The following is a 22,304-nucleotide window of genomic DNA, read 5'->3' on the forward strand; positions in this document are numbered from 1 at the left end:
ATACTCTACTAATGAAACAATCGTTGAGAATGCATAATAACCCACAGCTACTAGTAGCAAAAGTGTTCTCTACCAAGGGTGGATCGATGCTCAAAACTGGAAGGTTACAGAAAGGCAACAACAGAAATATGTCATGGGGGATGAGGAGTATTCGTAAGAGTGAAGCAAAAATAGGAGTGTTCAAAGATAGATGGGTGAATGGTAGAATACCAGAGGCCAACTCAGAGGTTACTCTGAGACAAGCAATGACTTGGAAGGTCGACAGATTTATTAACAAGTCATCTTAGACTTGGAAAGAAGGGGAGCTCAGAAAGGCGTTCAGTGCAAAGGATGTTGTGGAAATAGGAGCTACCAGAGAAGGAAATAGAGGACATTCTACATTGGAACTACACGAACTCAGGGACGTTCACTACAAAATCAGGGTATGCCTTCCTTATGAGTCAGTTTGCGAACAATGACAGAGTTACAGACTCAGAGGTAAAGTTTCTGAAATTTTTTTGGAATCAAAAAATTTTACCAAAATGGAAAATTTTTGTCTGGAAAATCTTCTATAATGGTCTAGCTGTTAAAAGCAATCTACACTTTCGAAGCATATGTGAAAATGGGACCTGTGAGATCTGTGGAGAAGAAGAAAATATTAGCCATACTCAGAGGCTATGTACAGTAGCAAAACGAGTGTGGCAATGTGGTAGCCTTGGGACTATTTCTACTATAAGCCCGAATATTTCAATCAAAGATTGGATGATTTGGTATACCCAACAATTCTACAGCTTGGATGGTAAAGGTAGTACTCGCATTACTACCTTCCTAGCAACAATTTGGGAAATATGGTTGGCCAGGAACGAGTTTAGATTTCATGGAACTAGAACTCATATAACAAAGATACTTGAGAAGGTGAAGGATAGTATACAAAATCAAAGTGATTTTGAACATATTGATCTCCAAGAATTGGAGTTTCTTCATCCACCAGAGGAATACACCAGTAGCCCACCAGGGTACAAAATTGCAAGCATATGACAACAAGAGATAGACTCATCTAGAATTTCGATACAAATTGATGGGGCTTGGAATAAAGCTACAAAAAGAAGAGGAGCAGGATGGGTGTTGGAGTATAATGGAATTTTGACAAATATAAAGGGATGCTCATATGGAGTTGCAAACTCATCCTTACAAGAAGAATCTATTGCTTGCCTACAGGCAATCAAATGGTGCTGGGAAGCTGGACTCCAAAGCATAATAATTTAAACGGATGCTAGCAAATTGGTGGATATTCTACAAGGAAAAGGGCCACAAGACAAAATGATATATTGGACGGTCAATGAAATAAGCAGGATTGGTCATAACTTGGAGTGGTGTATAATTTGTAAAGAACAAAGATCAAAGGTTGAAGAGGCTCATCAAATGGCAAGGATGGCTGCTATAAATGCTATAAACTCAAGACCTGATTCTTCTATGCTTTTTAATTACCTAGATTTAGTTTAGTTTCTTGTTTTTCTGCTTTCGCCTGTGTCACGAAAAAAAAATTAAAAAAATAAAAAGAGTGAATTCTATCATGCATCCTTTCGAATTGGATGGCCACTAAGTTTGCTTAGACTTTTGTGATTTGAAGTTAATGGCTAAATACCTTAATTAGGTTAATATGTGAATCTAGTAACGGGAGGTACATATGTGAACCTTGTAATGGGCGCGGCTCACCAATTTTGCACATGTTACTTTACGATAAAAATAGAGAAAAAAGAAAAGAAAAGACATTTAGACATGCATTGAATTGACAATTTGTAAATGCTTCATGCCTCCAAATAAATAATTCTGGATTCGCCTCTATAGGTGGTTGGGTATGAAAACTGAACATGTTTGAGGCTATATATGAATCCTTGGCACGATCATGTAAAGGCAAGGCACAATAGAATGGTCTTGATCGAAGAGTTTATTTTTTTTATGGATGACAACAAAAGTACACACTGGTGCAATGAACTTTTGTCACCTTCGTTCCATATGCCTAAATATCTCCGCAGTTGATTGTTGCACTACTTGAGAATTGAGATTCATAATTTTCTTAAAATTTTCAATAACTATTTTCATAATTGTAGTGAATCTATGTAAAAATTCTCCAAAGAATTGGAAATTTCTGGATATTGTTCATATTAATCGTATATCATAAAGACATAAGTTCACAAGCCAACGTAATGTCTTGACACCAATCATAAGACTCATAACTCGTAAGCAAATTAAGTCTTCGTGAAAAAAAAAATAGAAAAAGTTCCAGTTCTTAGAAAGTAATACAACTATATAAGCCCAATCTTCGAAAGCCCAATTGTGATCCATATTTCATTAAATTGGGTCATAATAATAATCAAAGTTGGATTAATTAAGAGCTCTACGTTGGGCCGAGGTAAGTTTACTGGGCTTTTCGGCCTTTATCTATCTCTCCTCTAAAATAAGCTTAAAAGCTTTTAAAGTTTGGGCCATTTAAACTAATGTAGTCTCCACCTCATTATTTTTTCTTTTACTAGTAAATTTGTTTGCTTAATTTAAGAATTATATTTACAAAACCTGATGTTATATGAACTGTTTGCTGTTAGAAGTTGTCAGTTGATAGACTTGGTACATGCTCTTCTAAGTTCTAAATCTAACACTCTTAAATTACTAATAAAAAAATATTCTGAAAACCTCATGTATAATTACTTATAATGTGATTCAATTAGGTAAGTTTCAATCACTATAAGGGTCTATTTGATTTACTGAACTGGGTTATAGAACTGAACAGAACTATATTGTTTATGAAAGAAGGAAATTAAATTAGGAATGAAATTGAACTAAACTGAAATTAAGCTGAAGAAAACATGCCCTAAATTAGCTATAGCTTGTAAAAATTGAAGAAATAAACCAACCGTAATAGTTGTCAACAATTATATAGTACATCTTATAACACTATTTTTAAATTTTAATATATTTCATCTGTTCCATATTACTTGCATCACAGTATTTTGACAAGCATTTTAAGAAAGAGATGAACGTATTAATCAAAATAATTAAAACACAATAAAGATAGAAATTATATGTTTCTAGTGTTAAAGTTAGTTTTACCAATTTAATTAATTGTTTATGCCCTCAACCTCTTTTCTTAAATGCATTCCAAACTCCAAAGTGCTTCGTTATAAATAATGTGAAATGGAGGAAGTTAAAATGTAGCAATGCTAGATTGCTCACCATGGCTAAATCCTAACCTAAGACAATTTTTTTTTGGTGTTTAGAGAGCCACAAGGACGGGAGTGAGAATCAATCTCATGACCTCCAAAAATCGAGAAAAAAAGCTCTAACCACTTGTGCTATCCTTCACTCTCTTAACCTAACACAATACACATACTACAATATTTCTTTCTCCTAATCAAGCAAAGAAGCATTTATTTTAGGAAATTTTGACATTTGCTACCACCTAAAACACCTCGCTTCATATTTGATACCTATTTAAATTTTTTTTATTTATTTTGCTACCACCCTAAACAGAGTTTGTTAGAAATTACTACCACTTGTCTTACACTGTTAGCATTTCCGTTACCACCACCCAACCACCGTCCAGCCACCACCCAACCACCCACTCCTTCCACCGTCACTATTCAACATCAACCCTACCGCAACCACCACCCACTCCTTCCACCGTCACTGTTCAACATCAACCCCATCGCAACCACCACCCAACCCATTCCCAAATCCCCTGCCGCGACCCCAGCCGCTCAAACCACCATCAACAATTGCCAATCAGCAGCAGAACCACAGCCAACCACCATCAATTACCGCCCCTTCCTCCTATTCCCTCGCATCACCACCAATCGGCATCAACACCCAATCCCAGCCACCACCAGCTGCCGCACATAGAAAAGAGGAACCCAAATTCGCAATCCCAGCCACGTTCGAACCCCAGCAATCGAACCCATAATCGCAACCCCAGTTCCGTTCGAACCCCAGCAATCGAACCCAAATTCGCAAGGCGCCGGCGTCGCGATCCCAGCCCCCTTCTCAGCCCCCTCCCCTCGAAAACCCGCCTCAATCCCATCTAAAAACCCCAATCGATCTGAGCAAATCTCAAACCGCAATTCAATTAAGCTTGTGGGTAACGAGAGTGGAGAATGTGGGTGAAGGAGAAGGAGGAAGAGCGGTTTTTGGGGAGTTTTACGGCGGCGAGTTGGAGGACCATGGGGAGGTGGCGCCGGCGGCAGGAGGGGGATGGTGGCTAAGGTGTTTTGGGTGGCTGGTTTTGTTTTTTTTTTTTTTTTTAATTTTTTAATAAACTTAACGGAAATCCTAACGGATTCCGTTAAGTGATAGTGAATTTTAACAACATCTGTTTAGGGTGGTAGCAAAGTAAAAAAAAAAAAAAAAAAAAAAAATTAAATAGTAGCAAATTTGAAGCAAGGTGTTTTAGGTGATAGCAAATGTCAAAATTTCCTTTATTTTAACATGGAATATCAAAAATACATGCTCTAAGTTTAATTAATTACATCTAATTCTCTTTAGTCCTCATCAATGCTCCTAATTTGCATCTTCTAATCCCATCCATTAAATCAAATTACGTATATTTGTATGTTGATTCTAATTTGGCAACAAGTTGTGCATATGAAAATCTTTCTTATATTGATAAGAAGAAAAAAAGGTCAAAGAAGGATGAGTTATTGTAGACAGAGATAAGCGCAAAGTTGAAGGATTCAATCTTTGAAAAATGAATTTACGCAATAGCAAGAAAGCAACAACATTAGATTTGGCGCTTTAAATGCTGGATCTGTGATCTACTTGTACTAGTTATTATTCATATATATATACTTATATGAATATGTATTATTTTTGGTTGATATTATAGGCACATGCAATTATGCAACCAACATGTTGCAACTTGTTTATTCCTCAATCCTCCTTCACATATTTTAATAATCAACATTTTAGTGTTGTAAATTTATATATATTGTGTATAAAGTTGGTAACAATTTAAATTTAGCAATCAATCCAATAGTTAAAAAGTTGCCTTATTAAATTCTATAAATAGTAATTTACAAAAATATTATATATCGACCTTTGAAATTGTTCTAACCTTACTAAAAAATAACAAAATTAAATAGCAAAAATTTATATTTATGCATTTGCCCCTATTTAATATTACAAGATTTTTTTTTAATATTGTATATCTTCTCTATGTTATTACGTACTTTTTCATCTTCACATTCAATCGGTTGAATTATTGGTTTCAAGTTTGAACCACAAAGTCACTAACAATCTTCAAAGGTATTTTTCAGTTTTAATTTCAATTTTTTTTATAAGGTTTTGATTAATTTTAGATTTTAAGGTATTATCCTTTTTAAATTTTAGGGTCTGGGTATTAATCTATTTTTCCTAAATTTTGATTGGATTTTGAAAGAAAAAAATATAGTAGATAATTGAAGTGAATGGAGAACCAGAAACACTATAAGCGAGGGAAATATACCAACTTCCGAGCACTACCCCATGGAAGCCCCCCATGTCTCTTTCTATTCTTTCAATTTGATCATTTCATGAATATTTGTCAGTGACTTTGTGGTCTGTCCAGTTAAGCGCTACCTCAAATCTGATCAACAGGTGCTTTAATTTTTTCCCTATAAGATTTTTTAGGATTTTTATTTATGATCTTTAGATTGTACTTTGGTTTTGATTTTGGGGATTGTAGAACTTTACAAAGGTGGCTTTCAACGTTGCTATTAGATTCGTAGTTATGAGATGCAAATGACATCTAAATTTCGATTATAATTTTGGGATTAAGAGCGTAAAATGAGAGTCCACAACTTTAAAAGATGCAATTTTTCAAGGTACATGTTTTTTAAAGGGAGTAGAATGCCTTTGTGCTTAGGCTCTGGATGTATATTCTATATTTGAAGGAAAAGAGGTGTGAGTATTTCTCTTATCAATCCTAACCTACCTTAAAGGTTTATTGTTACTTGTTAGAAGAGAAGATACCACTTTTCTGGTGAGATTCTGATATGATGCATCCTAATAATGCTATATGCTCTGCATCTAATGAGTATCAGTTTAATGATTTACTGTATTTCTTTGTATTGCTGAGTTGAATTAAGCTTAGCTCAAGCTTGCCAGCATTGGATAACTCAGCTCTTCTTACATTGGGTTTAATTACAGAGTATTAAAAAATAAAAATTAAAGCCCCTGGACCAATATACAAAGAGAGGGGGAAAAAAAAAGCTACTCCGTATTTTATTATTTTGGATTTTTACATTGGGTTCAAGCTATCAAACTTTATATTAGATGATCATATTAGACTTAACAGCAATACTAAGTATAAATGTACGTTGCATTGGACTTGAGCAAAATCCAAACTCAAAACTAAAATTTAACACCTGAGAGTCCTAACTACTCATAGGGTACCCAAGAACAAATTGATGCAAAATTTCATTATTCCTCTGTTTGTTTCTCTTTGTTTTTCAGCTTGTAATATGTATCAAAATTTTATTCTAGAGAATCATCTAGACTCTATAAGAAAAGCATGTAAATGCTATTTTTTACTCTTTAAAATACATAAGAAAAGGTTAAGGATATATGATTTTGAACTTAATAGTCGATTATTACTCTTTCTAAAGGTTCATTGTATTAATTCTTATCAGTTTCAAGGTATTTAAAGATTGCATAAGACATTTTACATGCAAAATGCTTTCTAATCATAACTATGTACAAGCTAAAATCTTTAGTACAAAAACAAGCCTTGATAATTTCTCCGCATTGGCTAGCCATGTCGCGCACATCGCGCGTGTTGGCCACCCTAGTATATATATAATTCAAGATTAATGTTATGATAATGATCAATCTTGATTATTGATAGCCCCCTAAAACCTTTATATTCAAGTTAATTCGTACATTTTGCGGTTTTCTGTTGACGTTTTGGTAGTTCCTAGATACTAAGGAAATGGCTTTTATTTGGCAATGCTCCAAAAATATCTATTATGGTGCAATAAAGCATCACTAACGCTTACGTTGACGCATGCGAAAGAGCTCTATTATTGCATCATTTAAGCAAAATATTAGCGCTATTGATGGCTTACAACGCTTGGAAGCGCCCCTACAATTTCTAACACACTTGTATCTCTAACACCGTAATAGCATTGCAACAACTTCATTTTTTATGACATGTATCTACATTTTATATTATGTTATACTTACATTTTCAGTTTTAAAATTTTAGTTTTTACACTCTATCATATAATTAAATATCCTCCAGTCAAATAAAAGTTGTATTCGAGTAAAAGGGAAAGCGAAAGCTTACATCCATAAAAGAAGAAAAGAGTGTACATTTTGTAACGCTAAATAGTTTCTATAACTATGGTTGACACATCTTTAATTAATGACAAGAGTGTGGAAAACTAAACTTTTTTTTAGGGGAAATTTAAAGATGTACAGTATAATATGTAGTTATGTATAGAAACATGTTATTTAAAAAGTGAACGTTAAATTAGGACGAGTTTAAATAAAAAGTGTTAATGTATTATACTACGTAGTAAGTTAATGTGAGACCTAGAATATAGGTTGTGTGGAAAGAGAAAGGACACTTTTTTTGTTTGTACCAAGATTGAATATCTTAAAACACTATTCCTTGAATCCAAGTATGAATTAGTTGAAGGAAGTAAAACACTACTTTGAATAAACTACAGATAATACTACAGTCTCGAATGGGCGATATGAGCTAATTTGTTTAGTTGTCAAGTTACATCATGTGTACATATTTTTCACCCCATATTAACAGACTATTCACTTATCGACATAGTTTTTAATGGTATAAAGAAAAAAGTCATGAGTGGTTAGGTATGAATTACAATATTCCCTAATTTAAGTTACAAAAATTATTCTTAATAAGAAATAAACACACCTATTATTTTGAAATACAACAAAATGAAAAATGGAATAAGAAAATTGTGACCGCTGGATGGGATGTATGCAAATAGTTAAATAATTGGGAATCTATATATAATGAATTAAATTGCAAAAATATCCAAGAGTTCAATTATTGGAATTCAGATTAAAAATGCAAATAGATTAGATCTTGCATCTAAGATTAATTTCAATTTCGTAAGAAATTGTAAATAGGCATGAGAGTTGTGCTTGGAACACGCACTGAGTAGTGGATAGATCCATGTGATGTAGGGCAAAGCACATGCATTATGTTTTCATGTTTCCATCAATTTCAATTGAAAAAATGTACGGTTTCCAATGTTTACGTTATTTGACTCTTGTTTAAATGTATTCACATGTTTGCACTTTGTACTCCATGTTAGTTGTATAACTAACTTCTAATCTCCATCTTGTTCATACGGACCACTCCGTATTAATATAAGTACAAGTGTACAACTATAGTAGTACAAAACTATGTATTATAAGATATTTAATTAATTATGTTGGTGATCGGCTAATTATGTTTTCAACTTTTGCTTCTATAATCAATAACATCGTTTAGCTTGATCAACTAGGTAGTATTATTTACTATATTTGAAATTCCGTCTTATATTTTGACAAATTGGTGATAGAAATAATTCTTATGTAGAGTTAAATAATAAGAATGGGGACCCATTTTTAGATACAACGAGGTTAGGTCCAAAACAAATCCAAAACAAGTAAAAGAGAGTATGTTTATTATGGTTAAACTCGTGCCTAAATCCCTTTTATTATCTCTATAGAACTCGAATGCATCATGTTCATAATTTGATGAGGATCCGTATCCATGATGACTGATTTGGATTCATGGATCTGAGTTGGGTCCAGGATCTACTACTATCTCTACATGGCACCTAATAACGTGGCACCTGCTTGTTGATATTGTGTAATTTAATTTAAGTACTCAAATTACCTTTAATCTTCATATCAAATAAAACAGACTCGATTATCGGAGCAGTTTTTCTCAAATAAGTCCCGAGGGTTTGATACACATTACAGTTTGTAGGTATCAAATTGGATTAGAGGCGACTTATAGGATTACAATTTACAGGCCCTAAACACTTGTTTCCAAACCCTTACGAGAACAACGATGTAACTTAATTTAGATATAAAGTCCTAAGAAGTACAACCAACCATAAAGTATGGATAAAAATAATTATTTTTCCTCTATACGGATACTATTCAACACTAGGATTACTGAATTATAGAAATTTGCTAATGATGATCCCATCTTTTTCTCATCTTGCAAAGGAAGAAAAGCACATTGAGCTTTTGCCACTAACTTCAGTGCAAACTTTTTGATCTGAAGCATGAGTCAAGTTTCGTTACTTTAACCTTTCAAGGTTTTATAAGATTTTAGTAGATCGTATTGTATAATTTCAAGTGGCGTACATTCAAAAGTAACTTTCGAGAGATCTTTACAAAGACGGTTTAGCCATGTTCATTTATAGTGAACGTGATTTGAGAGTATTTTGTTAGTTGGTGCACTATTTCATACGGAGTTTATGATATGATTATTGATATGGTGTGCCCACTTACAATTTGTCAATTTGCACTAGGACTAAATTCAATTTCAACGCAATTATAAGAGATATAGCGGCTATTAGATTGCGAAATATGGTATTTATTTTACTTAAATTATTAATTGCCATGATGTCATTAATGCAACATGTTACATCATGAATGAAGTTCTTTTGTTCGTTTGAGAAAAATAGTGTTAAAGAGAAATTTAGGATGTTTCTTCAATAGGAGGGAAGTTGAAGTAAAGAGTATTTATTAAATTAACTATCCTCCTTATTATAGAAATATCCTAAGTGTAATTAATACTTGACCCTTGTGTAGTTGTGTGTGGCTAGTTGCACTACTACGTGACCGCATTTGTTTATGGAAGTAGCCTTTTTTATTAATATGAGTAGCCTTATTTATTGATCAGGGTTCTCTTGTTTGTCCATAAGAATAACCCTTATTCTTTTTATTATATTAAGGCGGCTAACACGCGTGATGTGTATGTCATAGCTAGTCATATTCGGGAAGCACTTTCGCTTTGACCTTATATCATAAATTTAATTCATTATTGACAAAATTAATGAATGAAAATATGTAAACAAATATTTTAGGGATATAAATGTCCGCACATTATTTTTAAGAGTTGAAAAAAGAAACAATTAACATTAATAAGGACAAGTAAGTAAATAAACATTTTTAAAATATTTAATTGTCCAGGATTGTGTATTTGTGTATTTCAGGAACAAGCCTCCTATTTAACCTACCTCACTGCACTGACATATGTAGTATCAACGTTAATAATTTTTCAAATCTAATCACTTTTATCATTTCTTTTTTTGTATACATGTTGAGTTGTTGACAAAGGCCATTTTAGTCTCATTGGTACAATTAAAATGCATCCAATTATCCATTTGAATTTATTTGTAAAAAATTATGGATCTTTACAATTAATCTATGAATGATACTGATTTTACTTGGTATTACGAAAGTTATAATTAGATTTTGAATATGCAATATGATTTTACTTACCAACTAAAACATACTTCGTCTAGGTTTATACAATAATTATACCTAATTCATATACCTTTTAAAAAGTTTGAGTTACTCTTACGAATAGTGTTTGGACGATCATATACTCTAAAATTTATTTACTTATTTACCCTTATTAATGTTTTTTTTTTTGAACTCTTAAAAATAGTTTGCTTACATTTATAACCCTATAAATATTTGTTTATATAAGTTCCCTCATTAATTCTACCAACAACTAAAGTTATGGCATAATGCTAAATCGATAAACTACCTGAACATGACTAGCTATGGTACGCGTGTTAGCTACCCTAGTCAATATAAAATTAGTCATAGTTGTCTTATTTTAAGTGAATAGATCACACTAGATTCTATAATAATGATTAATTAGATTAGATAACCTAATTATTTTCAACATAGTTACTAACCTAAGTTACACTACTCCTCACAACTTCACAAGACAAGCTCAGCGATATTGGCGGGAGAATCAAAGGACAGTTATGGGCTTGTAACGTTAATAGCAAGACCATTAACTAAAAGTCAATGCAAAAGTATAGTATGTTCATATAGGGCTTCCAAACTTAGTTAATTACAACTAATTACTCTATAAATACTCCATTAAGAACACTAACCTAGGCATTCCACATTAAGTGAGCTCAAATACTTTAGTTAATTTTTTTTCAAAACTCCCTCAAAAACTTCCCTTCCTAAGTTTGAAGCAAAAAGGGCAGTATGAAGGCCCTTTCTATGCTTTTGGCTCTCCTTGTTCTTTCCATGCTTGCCACTGAGGTAATTTTGTTTATACCTTATTCTTTAGTTTGAGGCATTTGTTACATAAATGGAGTACATTCTTAAAAACAAACAAGCTAATTTTTGGTTGTTTTGCGTTATTTTTTTTGTCTTATTTCTAGGCTTTCGCAAGGCATTACCAATACGGAAATGGGAGTTTGAAGCTTTACCGTAAGTAAACAATACAATTAATATAATGTTCTTTTATACATTTTATCATTTTATGTGACACAAATTAAATTTTTTTTTGTTCTTCTCATTTTGTATATGTCATAATGTCAACCACGCAATATAAACAGATACATGTAAGTACATTTTATCAAAAAAAAAAAAACTAACAATATATAATACAAACGCATAATAATATTACATTTTTGTATTAATATTATAATTGCGAATATGATTCTAAAGTAAGGTAACTGGTACGTATATATTGTGATTGCAAATATGATTCTAAAGAAAAAAGTTTTATTCAAAGAAAATGTTCTCCTATACATTATTATACTTCTACATTTCGTACATCCTTCACAAATGGATTTTAAATTTTATATTATGTAGATTATTAAAGTTTTTTTAACTAAAGTTTCATTAAATGACTCACACATGCATGCACATATTTCTATAGAAATCTAAAGCCAATAGAATAGTGCCAATTTGTTGATACAAGTATACAGCATAAGTATCTTAATGACCTTAAAACTAAAATAATATTCATCTCACACATTGACCTTATACCTTTAAGCTTACAAAACTAAATTAGTTTGTGATTGTCTTATAAAATGTATGTAGTTTTTATTTATTGTTACACAACAATCATCATTTTTATGTCAAAGCACAATTTATATCTTTAGTTTTTTAGTAAATTCTTAACAATTCTGTAGTGAACTTTATATTTGTTACATTAATAATATTATTTGGATATGAAAATGAGCAGAATGCCCGAAGCGATGTAAGAAAAGGTGCTCAAAAGCTCGAAAAACCGAGGAATGCAAGTTCTTTTGCAATAAGTGTTGCCGAACATGCCTTTGTGTTCCACCAGGTACCTTTGGTTACAAATATCTCTGCCCTTGCTACAACAACTGGAAGACCAAGAGGGGAGGCCCCAAGTGCCCTTAATTACCTTCACGTTCTTCTTAATAGTAATAAATTCCTACTCTTTAGTTTTGAAGGCCGGAAAACGAGATTGAAATCTACTTAGTAGGTAATCTATATAATGCCCTAATGGGCGGACTACGTAGGGTATTTCCAAGATGAAGGACGTACAAATTCTATCATCTACTACTAAGTTCTTTAGTATACTAAAATATGTATGTGTGCAACTTTTTTTTTTTTTTTTTTTTTATTTGTCGTTGTGTTACGTGTTATTACTTCACTGGCTGATTAATCCGATGCTCCATTTTGGGGTCTATATTTGTAAACCCCACAATCGAGAGCGTGATTGGACGACTATAATTTTTGGCCATTTTGTATTCTGTTTGAATTTATATAATTTTAAACATTGCTTATCATTCAATTCAATGCTTTTTCATCCTGATTTGAATCATATTATGATATACTTATAATTCTCGATTTAGGAACCAATACAATTATAATAACTTGGAATTTTACACCCAAAATTAAAATATTAGCTTATGAATAATTATTGCTCTCTATATGGATAAATGTCGTTTTTACAATAAATTTAAGATAAAATTAGCTTCAACAACACCAACAATATATGGTTTCAGTAAGCACTAACTATTTTTATTTATAGGGTCATTGAATTAAGACTTTAGAACTAAGAAACTTTGGTTACTGATCATTTATGCCCTGTTCTCTTCACCATATTCAAATAATATTTAGTGAAAATAAGTGATATTAAGTACTATTAAATCGAGTTTAGTAAAAAAAAATATTTTAACCAGTTAAATAACTTACTTTAAGAATAAATATAATAGAGAATCAATAAAAATACGTCTTAATTAGCTCAATTATGACGTCACTTATGAAGTATATGATCATTAAAATGTTATGGTAGTAATATTTCAACGACTAGTATAAATTTTTTAGATTTTTTCTAATTAAAACTTATTTTATTGAACTAAACTTATTATACTGACTTAACCTAATTTTCTAAAGTAAAATTATTTTCACTATTTATTATTTGAATATGTTAAAGTGAGCAAGGCCTTAGTAAAATGATTATATTAGTAACTATTGATTATATTACACCAATTGACACGTAATTATATCATAAAATTATCAAACTATATACAGAGTACCAATTTAAAATTGATGTATACATATGAATGGTATGATGTTTATATGCCGCAAGCACAACTAAGTGTTGTAAATATCGACAATACCTGTAAATTTTTTATTACTTTCCTTTAATATTTGGGTAAGAACAAAGAAGTACATATCATATCACTAATATATGAAGCCGGTCTTGCAGTGGCCACAAGACTTCGACACTCGACATTCCAATTTTTTGTCAAGTGTCGAGCCACGTATGCGTTAAATAGGTATTGTTGTGACACATAGGATGCTAACTAAGCGAATTTTGGATAGATTTTTTAAGATACAAATGTTGTATAGTGTTTTATTATCGATATATTTTTAATATTTCATATATACAAAATTAATGGGAAAATACAAGTTAATCAGATAAATGAATTTTTGTTAATCTGATGGCATTTTTGTAAATATATTAAAAAAGTAGGGTCATTTATTCAGTACTTTTGGTGAGTTGTCCAATTACTGTTTGCCTTTTGCTTTTACTGTTTGGTGAGAAAATTACACATGTACCCCTCAACTAGTACATGAAAAGACGCATATACCCCTTCACTGGTATTTGAAAAAACAATTATACCCCCAAATAAACAAATTTTGTTTAATTATAACTTTTTATAAAGATCTTATAACTCAATACTATTCCCATCATAAAATTCGTTTAAAAAGTTCTTTGAAATGAGATCCATTTATAATATGTTTATTAAAAATAATTTAAGTGCAATAAAAAAAATATCAAGTTAATAATAATATAGATATTTATTTACAAATAATACTACAAAAAGTACACTATTATATAAATAAGCGATATGATATCGAATGTCTAAAAATGTTACGTAATCAAAATGGAGTTATAATATCGTATTTAACCTTCAAGCAAAAAAGTTTAAGACAATCCGGGTATCGCCCGGACACAAACTAGTATAGTATAACTGTTAACTATTTGTACATCTTCCCTTTTCAAAAAAGATACAATATTAGGTAAATTCAATGTTTTGTTAATATGATACGTATGATAGAATCATAATTAACCTATGCACCTCTATTTAACTATTGGTTTTTTTGGGTAACAAAACTAACAATACAACGGCCAAAATTGACATGTTGGTATATATAGTTAGGTATGAGAAATTGTTGTAAAAAGTTCCCATAAAACTACCCTAAAATACATTCCTAAAATTTGCTCTGATTAATTGAAGGCAAAACGTTCAGAACTTCAGTTCACATTAGGTCACTATACTCATTAAACAACCCTCTAAATTTTCTTTTTTTATGCATCAATATATGTGTGCTCTTGCATGCACATTGATCCAAGACCACTTGAACCGATAATTTGATGATTCAAAAGTCAAAGACTGACCAGTAATACACCTTCAAATCGGACCGTTAAAATCTTCAACACCCATATCGGACATGTTTGGAGTGATCATAGACATTTAAAAACTCGTGATTCAATTCAAGCTTTGTTTGATACATACAATGATTTTAATGTATTCCCTAGTAATCTTTCCAACACTTTTAACTAGGGATTTAATCTTTAATTTGCAAACATGCAAAAATTGAGCCTCATTATGACCATATATATATAATTTGGTCTATTTGCACCCCTTTAACAAAAAAAAAAAAAGGTATAATTTGCCCCTTCACTTATGTATTACACTTATCTATACTACTATATAAAGAGAAAGGGCCTTTTGGGTGATAAATTTATCTTTTTCCAAAATGCCCTTCTCAATTTACAAAACTACTTATCCATTAATTAATATTTTTTTTAAAAATGAAAAAAAAAAATCATTCATAACTGCTCAAAAAAAAAATCTATTCTTTCAAATAAAATAAAATAAAAAAAACCTAAAACCTAAAAACTAACTACCCACTCACCAGAATTATTATCACTAAAAACAAACAAAAATTATCTACTTTTTATAAATAAAAAAAAGGTAACTAACCACAAACCCCATTTACTTTTTTTTTTAATTGAAAAAAACCACCTTAAACTTTGTTGAAAGATAACTACATCATGATTTTATTAAAAATAAAAAATAATAACAAAAAAAAAGGAATATAGTTCCCTCAAAAAAATAATCTACATTACAAAGAATAAAGAACCTTAAAATTTATTTAAAAAATAAAAGGAAAAATTATACATCTATCTAATTTTCTATATACGTACTATTATTACTGTAGATGTTTACTCTATAATTTTCAATCTTTTATATAAAAACTCAACGATCAACAATATTTTTTAAGGTTAACTGAGGTATACGAAGTGGAGTAGATGTCTTCGTTCTTAAATCTAAAGTTTATGTAAGTATTGATTTTCGAAAAAATCCACAATAACAATATTATGAGTAACTTAATAAATTTCCTATAGTGTACACGCGTAGCGTGTGTCTCGTACCTTGTCTACATAAAACAAAAGGACATCATCGTACATACAATTTGTGCCTCGTTTTGTAACTATAAATGTATATGACCAACTATAAATGTATATGACCAAATTGACTAGATGAGTAGATGGATCGGACTGTGTAATACGTATTTGATTACAAATTTACCACAAGTAGTATATACATACATAAATTGAGAGAATCATTTATTTTAAACCATTCCCAAATCTAACAAGGTGTGGTAAGCCGGTAACCAACAAAGCTTAAAATTGAAGATAGGAGATTTTAGTACGTATATGATTACGACTATTTTTGGATGATGAATGAACATTATTACAGTTTACTTCAATACTCCAATAATCAAATATGATTAATATTAATTAATAGTTGATTAATTAGCCAGCCTACACTAACATAACTCTTCACAAGAGGAGGTCAGCGATATTAGCGGAGAAAGGGACATATGAAAATGGCCTCTAACCAAAAAGTCAATGCATGCATGCTTAACTATACTTTGGCTTATTTCATATGAGTCTTCCTAATTTAATAATTGTACCAAAAAAAAATCTATAAATACCCCTTCTTAAACACAAACCTAATCATCCACAATTCTTTCTCTTGTTATTTTTACATAACAATAACCTCAAAATCCTTTTCTTTTCTCTCCTTTAATTTGTAGCAAAATGGCCAATATTAAGGCTATGTCATTGCTTTTGGCTTTCCTTGTTGTTGCTATGCTTGTCTCCGAGGTAATTATGGCCAATTTAAGACATTCTTCCTTTAATTAATTAAGTACAATTATTATTATTAGCATACTAATATTGATTTCGTAATATGTCAACAGGCTTTTGCTAGGACCAACTACTATGGGAATAACAGTTTGACACTTGCTCGTAAGTAACAAAAATTATATACTATTTATATAAGTAATATACTCATATATGTTTTCACGCCACACTTTATAAATTATATTCTTTTTATTTTGAGTTTGCTATGAATTTTGTGAAATTAAATTACTAGGAATAACGCATGCATGCATACGTGACAATTAACATTAGTTTCATGAAATTGAAACAGAATGCCCTGGACGTTGTGCTAAAAGGTGCTCAAAGGCTCGTAAAACCGAGGAATGCAACTTCTTTTGCAACAAGTGCTGCCGAACATGCCTTTGTGTTCCACCAGGTACCTTTGGCTACAAAGAACTCTGCCCTTGCTACAACAACTGGAAGACCAAGAGAGGTGGACCAAAGTGCCCTTAATTTCATTTCTTAATCTTCTTAATAAAACTATCCGAATTGACTTAATTTTAATTTGAGGCTACATAAAGCTCTAATATTAATGATAGAGGATATATTTTGACAAATCATATCGAAATATATCATCTATCAATTACTATTTATGTATTGTTACGTACATTGTGATTTTGTGAACTAGTACTTATTAAGCTTTAATTTAGTACGTACTAGAATGTTTTTATTTTGAATTGTAATTTTAATTTATGCCATCGCTTCATTGAAGGGTATATTTCTTGTAAACCCTTTTATTGAGAGCGTTATAGGGCAAATATTTCTGGCCATTTTCTATTATTTTTTATATTTGGCAATTATTGTTTGTTGGAATGGTTATTTTAAAAAAATGATAATATTCTGATCCAAGAGGTTTTTTTTTTTTTTTTTTTTTTTTTTTTTTTTTTTTTTTTTACATGTATCATTATGAATCGGATTTTATTGTTTTTAAAGTTCATTACACTAATATCTGCAAAATGGCTCTAATTAAGTTAAGTAGCTCATAGAAAATCATTTAAATGCCAAATACTTAGAGAAAGAACGAGGCAACAAAATATGAAAATATGATCATCTTCAGTTATTCGTGTATCTTAAGTGATTAATTAGTACTCGGAACAAAATTAAACAGAATATTATAGATCTAAGAAGTACTAAATCCATGCTAAAACATGCTAAACCAATATTCCCTGAGGCAAAACTCTCTTATTAAAACATTATAACATTAAACCTGATCAAAACACTAAAAAAATATATTAAACATTAAGGATCGATATGAATCGATCACCACCATGTTATCTACTCGATCGTACATAATATGGAGAATAATTAATTTATAATTAATTTATAATCAAACATTACTTCCTAGAATATTACGTAATGTTCGTTGTCGCCTATTTATATGAAGAAGAAAGTACACTAATCATACAAAGATACGTGTTTACGTTATTCTTTTTTAAACTAATTACAACATGGTCTTATTCAAAGATCTGAATTATTGCATAATTAAAGACATAGAGGAGACTTCTGTACCATATACTCCGTATGAGACAACATGATGAATGTTTTACATTTTTTTAAAAAACTAAATAAATTGATTAAGATTTAAGATTATTGAATGAGAAAGGTTTCTTATTAGAGAAGTTAAGGTGAATAAAGTGGAATAATAATATAGCTAAAAGTATACAAGTGAGACAGAATATATAATCTCTTATAATCGTCAGTAGCTTAAATAGCTTATATAGATGAGGTACAATAGAGGTTCAATGATATAATCACGAAAACTAATTAGACGCCTGACTACTTTCCCCTTTTGCTCATGACAATATCTTCATGTTAGGTTTTGAGTTTTGACATGCATATATATTAAGGAATTCAGTTGGATGAAGTGCAATGTCGTCGTGAGAAAAAAAAAATAATAAATGTAGGGAGAGGTCCACATCATATAAGTTGAATAAGACTACTTTTTATACATAACTAGAAGTGGTTTTATACACCTGGATGCACGGTGTACTCAAGAGTATTTTTTGCTCATTTTGATGATTATAGCTCATTTTATCATCAAATGAATAAACAAAAACCCTTGTGTCTACCGTACACCCGGGTGTATATAACAATCTCATGCGTATATATATACTATATTTATATATTAAAAAAAAAAAAGATCACTTAAAAGAATACAAGAATATTATTATTATTATTATTATTATTATTATTATTATTATTATTATTATTATTATTATTATTGAATGAATGAGTAAAAAAGATCTTTAACCTTTATTTATTTATTTTTTTGTGAATAGTAATATTATTTCAATAATAAAAAATAATATCATACCAAATCTATACAGAAATTTAAATTTAACAAATGCAAAACATATTGAATCAAATTAAAAAATTATAATGATCAAGACTTTCAAATAGATCTTACACTGTGTAAGTAATATCCTTTTATTCAAAAATACAGTCTTATAAGAGAGGCAATCTCACGTTTCTTTGTAGTCACGTGGATGTTTTTCATCTAATGGTTGTATTTGGAAAATTGGTAACTTTAGAAAACCTGCATTATTGATGTAAACTTTGGTATCTTACATATTAATTTTGTATTTTCCTAAAAAAACATTTATTCTGTATCTTAATAAGGTGTACTGTGTTTAAAATTCACAAAATCATAATTTAATGCATATATTGGATCGTAAAGCAACTGATTAATCAAAGAAAAGATGTTATAACACTTACTGCACATTGATGTATTATTAAGAATTTTTTTTTTTTTTTAAACAACTTAATGTTCATCTTGCGTAATGTATACTAACTACAAGTCTACGACTAAGGAAGCTACTTTATGAATCTTTATTCCCTTTTTCAAAAAGACATGCATCAAATCATTAACCTCTTAAAATTGACCATGCATATATTAATTAAGTGTTAATATAATATGGATAATATAATGTAGGTTACTCTGATCCATATTTTTATAGATATTGAAAAAATAATTTAAGAGTTAAAAATTTGACTAATAAAAAAAGTATATGGAATTATCCCAGAAAAAGAACTTAAGATATGAAAACAAGAAATGAAAAGGTGATATTCAAAAAATGTATGTACTTGTATTAGTAATGATCGGAACCTCATCTCTTGGGTTGGAGGAGGTGAATCTTCCAATTAATTAAGTACCAACAAAATTTTAAACAATTATTTGAAAATGAAGGAAATACTTATAGAGAATATGTATATTTAGTAATTAAATTTTTTGGTTTTTAATAAATAATTGAAGTATAAAATTTTGATAATAAGAAATTATGTGTAGAAAAGAATCTATGAAGATTTTACATGATAACTTTTTTACTTATAATCTTACTTCGTCTCAAAAATAATTAACCAGCCTACACTAACACAACTCTCCGCAAGAGGAGGTCAGCGATATTAGCGGGGAAAGGAACATAAGAAAATGGCCGCTAACCGAAAGTCAATGCATGCATGCTTAACTATACTTTGGTTCATTATTTCATGTGAAGTTTCCTAATTTAGTAATTTGTACCAAAAAAAATCTATAAATACCCCTTCTAAACTACAAACCTAAACATCCAAAAATCTTAGCTTTCTCTTGTTATTCATTCATAAAAATAACCTTAAAATTCCTCTTCTTTTCTCTCCTTTAATTTGTAGCAAAATGGCCAATATTAAGGCTATGTCATTGCTTTTGGCTTTCCTCGTTGTTGCTATGCTTGTCTCTGAGGTAATTATATATAGCCAGACCAATTTTAAGATATTATTTTCTTTAATGAAATAGATTGTAACTTTAATTTGTAGCTTATACTAATATCAATTTCTTGATTTTGTCAGGCTTTTGCTGGGACCAACTACTATGGGAATAACAGTTTGAAGCTTTCTCGTAAGTTATAGAGCTTATGTTTTCACGTCACAAAATTGTTTTTTTACGTACTCTTTAATGCCGAGTCTATGAATGTTGTGAAATGACTAGGAACGACTTGTGCATGCATGCATACGTGACAATTTAACATTACTACCATCATAAAATTATATAATCTCTTGTCTTAATAGTTTATATCTTGAATTCTTGATCCTATTTTTGTCCGTGAAATTTTGTTATAATTCTGCTAAACGAGACAAGCATCATGATCTTAATAAAAACATGCTAACTTCAAACGTTACCAAAATGTAAAAAGGAGTCATAATTAAACATTTTAATCACGAAATTCCGTATTGGCCTAGCTAAGTCCTACAAACAGTGGCGGAGCCACCCTTTGCACGGTGGGTCATGTGACCTAGCACAAAAACAGAGAAGGTTTAAATATTAAATATTGCAATTGATAATGATATGTACTCCGTAGTCTAATGGTGGAGGCTTCATATTTTTAGACTAAACATAATGTAATTATACAAGTAAGTGCTTAGTGTTGTAATGGTGGGAGGCATTGTAAATTTTGCCAAAGGTTATGGGTATGACTCCTAAGGACAACGTTTTTTTTTGTTTTTTTTTTTCCTTTTTACATATATCTACCACTACCTACTTAGTTCTCAAACTGGTAAATTGTTAAAGTCATTGTTCGAAAAATTTTTGGTAGTTTCATTAGCGACTTGTCATTATCCTTCCCCTTCCCCGTAACATTTAATATTTTTGGAATGTCTTTTTTTAATTAACTTTTAGAATATTAATGCATTAATTATGATTGGTATGCGGTTGATGGGTAATGGTGACCTAGCACCCGTAAAATCCTGGATCCGCCACTGCCTACATATATTGCGGATATAGTTTTGGGAATATATTCGGGAACATTTGTAACATTACTAAATTGATTTGGTTATGAATTTGAACAGAATGCCCGGGACGTTGTAAGCAAAGGTGCTCAAAGGCTAGAAAAACCGAAGAATGCAAGTTCTTTTGCAACAAGTGCTGCGCAAAATGCCTTTGCGTTCCACCAGGTACATTTGCCAACAAAGAAGTCTGCCCTTGCTACAACAACTGGAAGACTAAGTTAGGTGGCCCCAAGTGCCCTTAATTAATATGAAATTCTAAAATTACTAGCTATATACGTACTTAATTACTATATTATGCTTATTTTTATGAGCTAGTACTAATTAAGTATTAGTTAGTACTAGAATATGTAAACTTTTATATTGTGATTTCGAATTATTACTACGAATCACTACTTCCTTATTAGCTAATCATCCCATCGCTTCATTAAGGGGTATATTTGTTGTAAACCCTTCAATTGAGAGCGTTATATGGCAATTAAATTGTTCAATGGATTGATCGTTATATTACATTTATATATACAATTCCAAAATGTTCTTTCAATATTGGTATAATTATAGCTCGGTTGTTATTATTGTAAATTCATAACATGAATAACACTTAACATAACATAACAGAGGGGAAAATCAATAATTAATTAAACATGAATAACACTTAACCAAAGCACAAAAATATAAAACCATGCATGTTATCTACTTGCTGGTAATATGGAATAAGTATATAGTTAGTGATTAAACATTGCTTCCGTAGGATATTACGTGATATTGTCGCTGATTTTGTGAAGAAGAAAGTACATTAAAGAAT

General features: G+C 30.6%; 3 protein-coding genes across 3 annotated transcripts; all 3 read left to right on the forward strand.

Annotated features, from left to right (window-relative positions):
• The first annotated feature begins 11,125 nt into the window (after positions 1–11,125).
• On the forward strand, positions 11,126–12,795 carry LOC110700595 (gibberellin-regulated protein 6-like). Its single transcript, XM_021878154.1, has 3 exons — positions 11,126–11,277; positions 11,400–11,448; positions 12,212–12,795. Exons 1-3 carry the CDS (start codon positions 11,221–11,223, stop codon positions 12,391–12,393), a joined length of 288 nt encoding a protein of 95 aa, XP_021733846.1. The 5' UTR covers positions 11,126–11,220; the 3' UTR covers positions 12,394–12,795.
• Positions 12,796–16,446: 3,651 nt separating this feature from the next.
• Positions 16,447–17,541, forward strand: LOC110700800 (gibberellin-regulated protein 6-like). Its single transcript, XM_021878394.1, has 3 exons — positions 16,447–16,687; positions 16,783–16,831; positions 17,016–17,541. Exons 1-3 carry the CDS (start codon positions 16,622–16,624, stop codon positions 17,195–17,197), a joined length of 297 nt encoding a protein of 98 aa, XP_021734086.1. The 5' UTR covers positions 16,447–16,621; the 3' UTR covers positions 17,198–17,541.
• Positions 17,542–20,238: 2,697 nt separating this feature from the next.
• Positions 20,239–21,944, forward strand: LOC110700801 (gibberellin-regulated protein 6-like). The gene is made up of 3 exons (XM_021878395.1): positions 20,239–20,459; positions 20,567–20,615; positions 21,563–21,944. Exons 1-3 carry the CDS (start codon positions 20,394–20,396, stop codon positions 21,742–21,744), a joined length of 297 nt encoding a protein of 98 aa, XP_021734087.1. The 5' UTR covers positions 20,239–20,393; the 3' UTR covers positions 21,745–21,944.
• The last annotated feature ends 360 nt before the right edge of the window (positions 21,945–22,304 follow it).

The sequence above is a fragment of the Chenopodium quinoa genome, unplaced genomic scaffold (assembly GCF_001683475.1).
Source record: "Chenopodium quinoa cultivar QQ74 unplaced genomic scaffold, ASM168347v1, whole genome shotgun sequence".
Lineage (NCBI taxonomy): Eukaryota > Viridiplantae > Streptophyta > Magnoliopsida > Caryophyllales > Amaranthaceae > Chenopodium > Chenopodium quinoa.

Excerpts from the sequence above, each read along its gene's own strand:
- LOC110700800 (XM_021878394.1), top strand. The coding sequence starts at position 16,622 with ATGGCCAATATTAAGGCTATGTCATTGCTTTTGGCTTTCCTTGTTGTT. Across the intron at positions 16,688-16,782 it reads TTGCTATGCTTGTCTCCGAG|GCTTTTGCTAGGACCAACTA; the intron begins GTAATTATGGCC and ends ATATGTCAACAG. Across the intron at positions 16,832-17,015 it reads TAACAGTTTGACACTTGCTC|AATGCCCTGGACGTTGTGCT; the intron begins GTAAGTAACAAA and ends AAATTGAAACAG.
- LOC110700595 (XM_021878154.1), top strand. The coding sequence starts at position 11,221 with ATGAAGGCCCTTTCTATGCTTTTGGCTCTCCTTGTTCTTTCCATGCTT. Across the intron at positions 11,278-11,399 it reads TTTCCATGCTTGCCACTGAG|GCTTTCGCAAGGCATTACCA; the intron begins GTAATTTTGTTT and ends TCTTATTTCTAG. Across the intron at positions 11,449-12,211 it reads TGGGAGTTTGAAGCTTTACC|AATGCCCGAAGCGATGTAAG; the intron begins GTAAGTAAACAA and ends GAAAATGAGCAG.
- LOC110700801 (XM_021878395.1), top strand. The coding sequence starts at position 20,394 with ATGGCCAATATTAAGGCTATGTCATTGCTTTTGGCTTTCCTCGTTGTT. Across the intron at positions 20,460-20,566 it reads TTGCTATGCTTGTCTCTGAG|GCTTTTGCTGGGACCAACTA; the intron begins GTAATTATATAT and ends TGATTTTGTCAG. Across the intron at positions 20,616-21,562 it reads TAACAGTTTGAAGCTTTCTC|AATGCCCGGGACGTTGTAAG; the intron begins GTAAGTTATAGA and ends GAATTTGAACAG.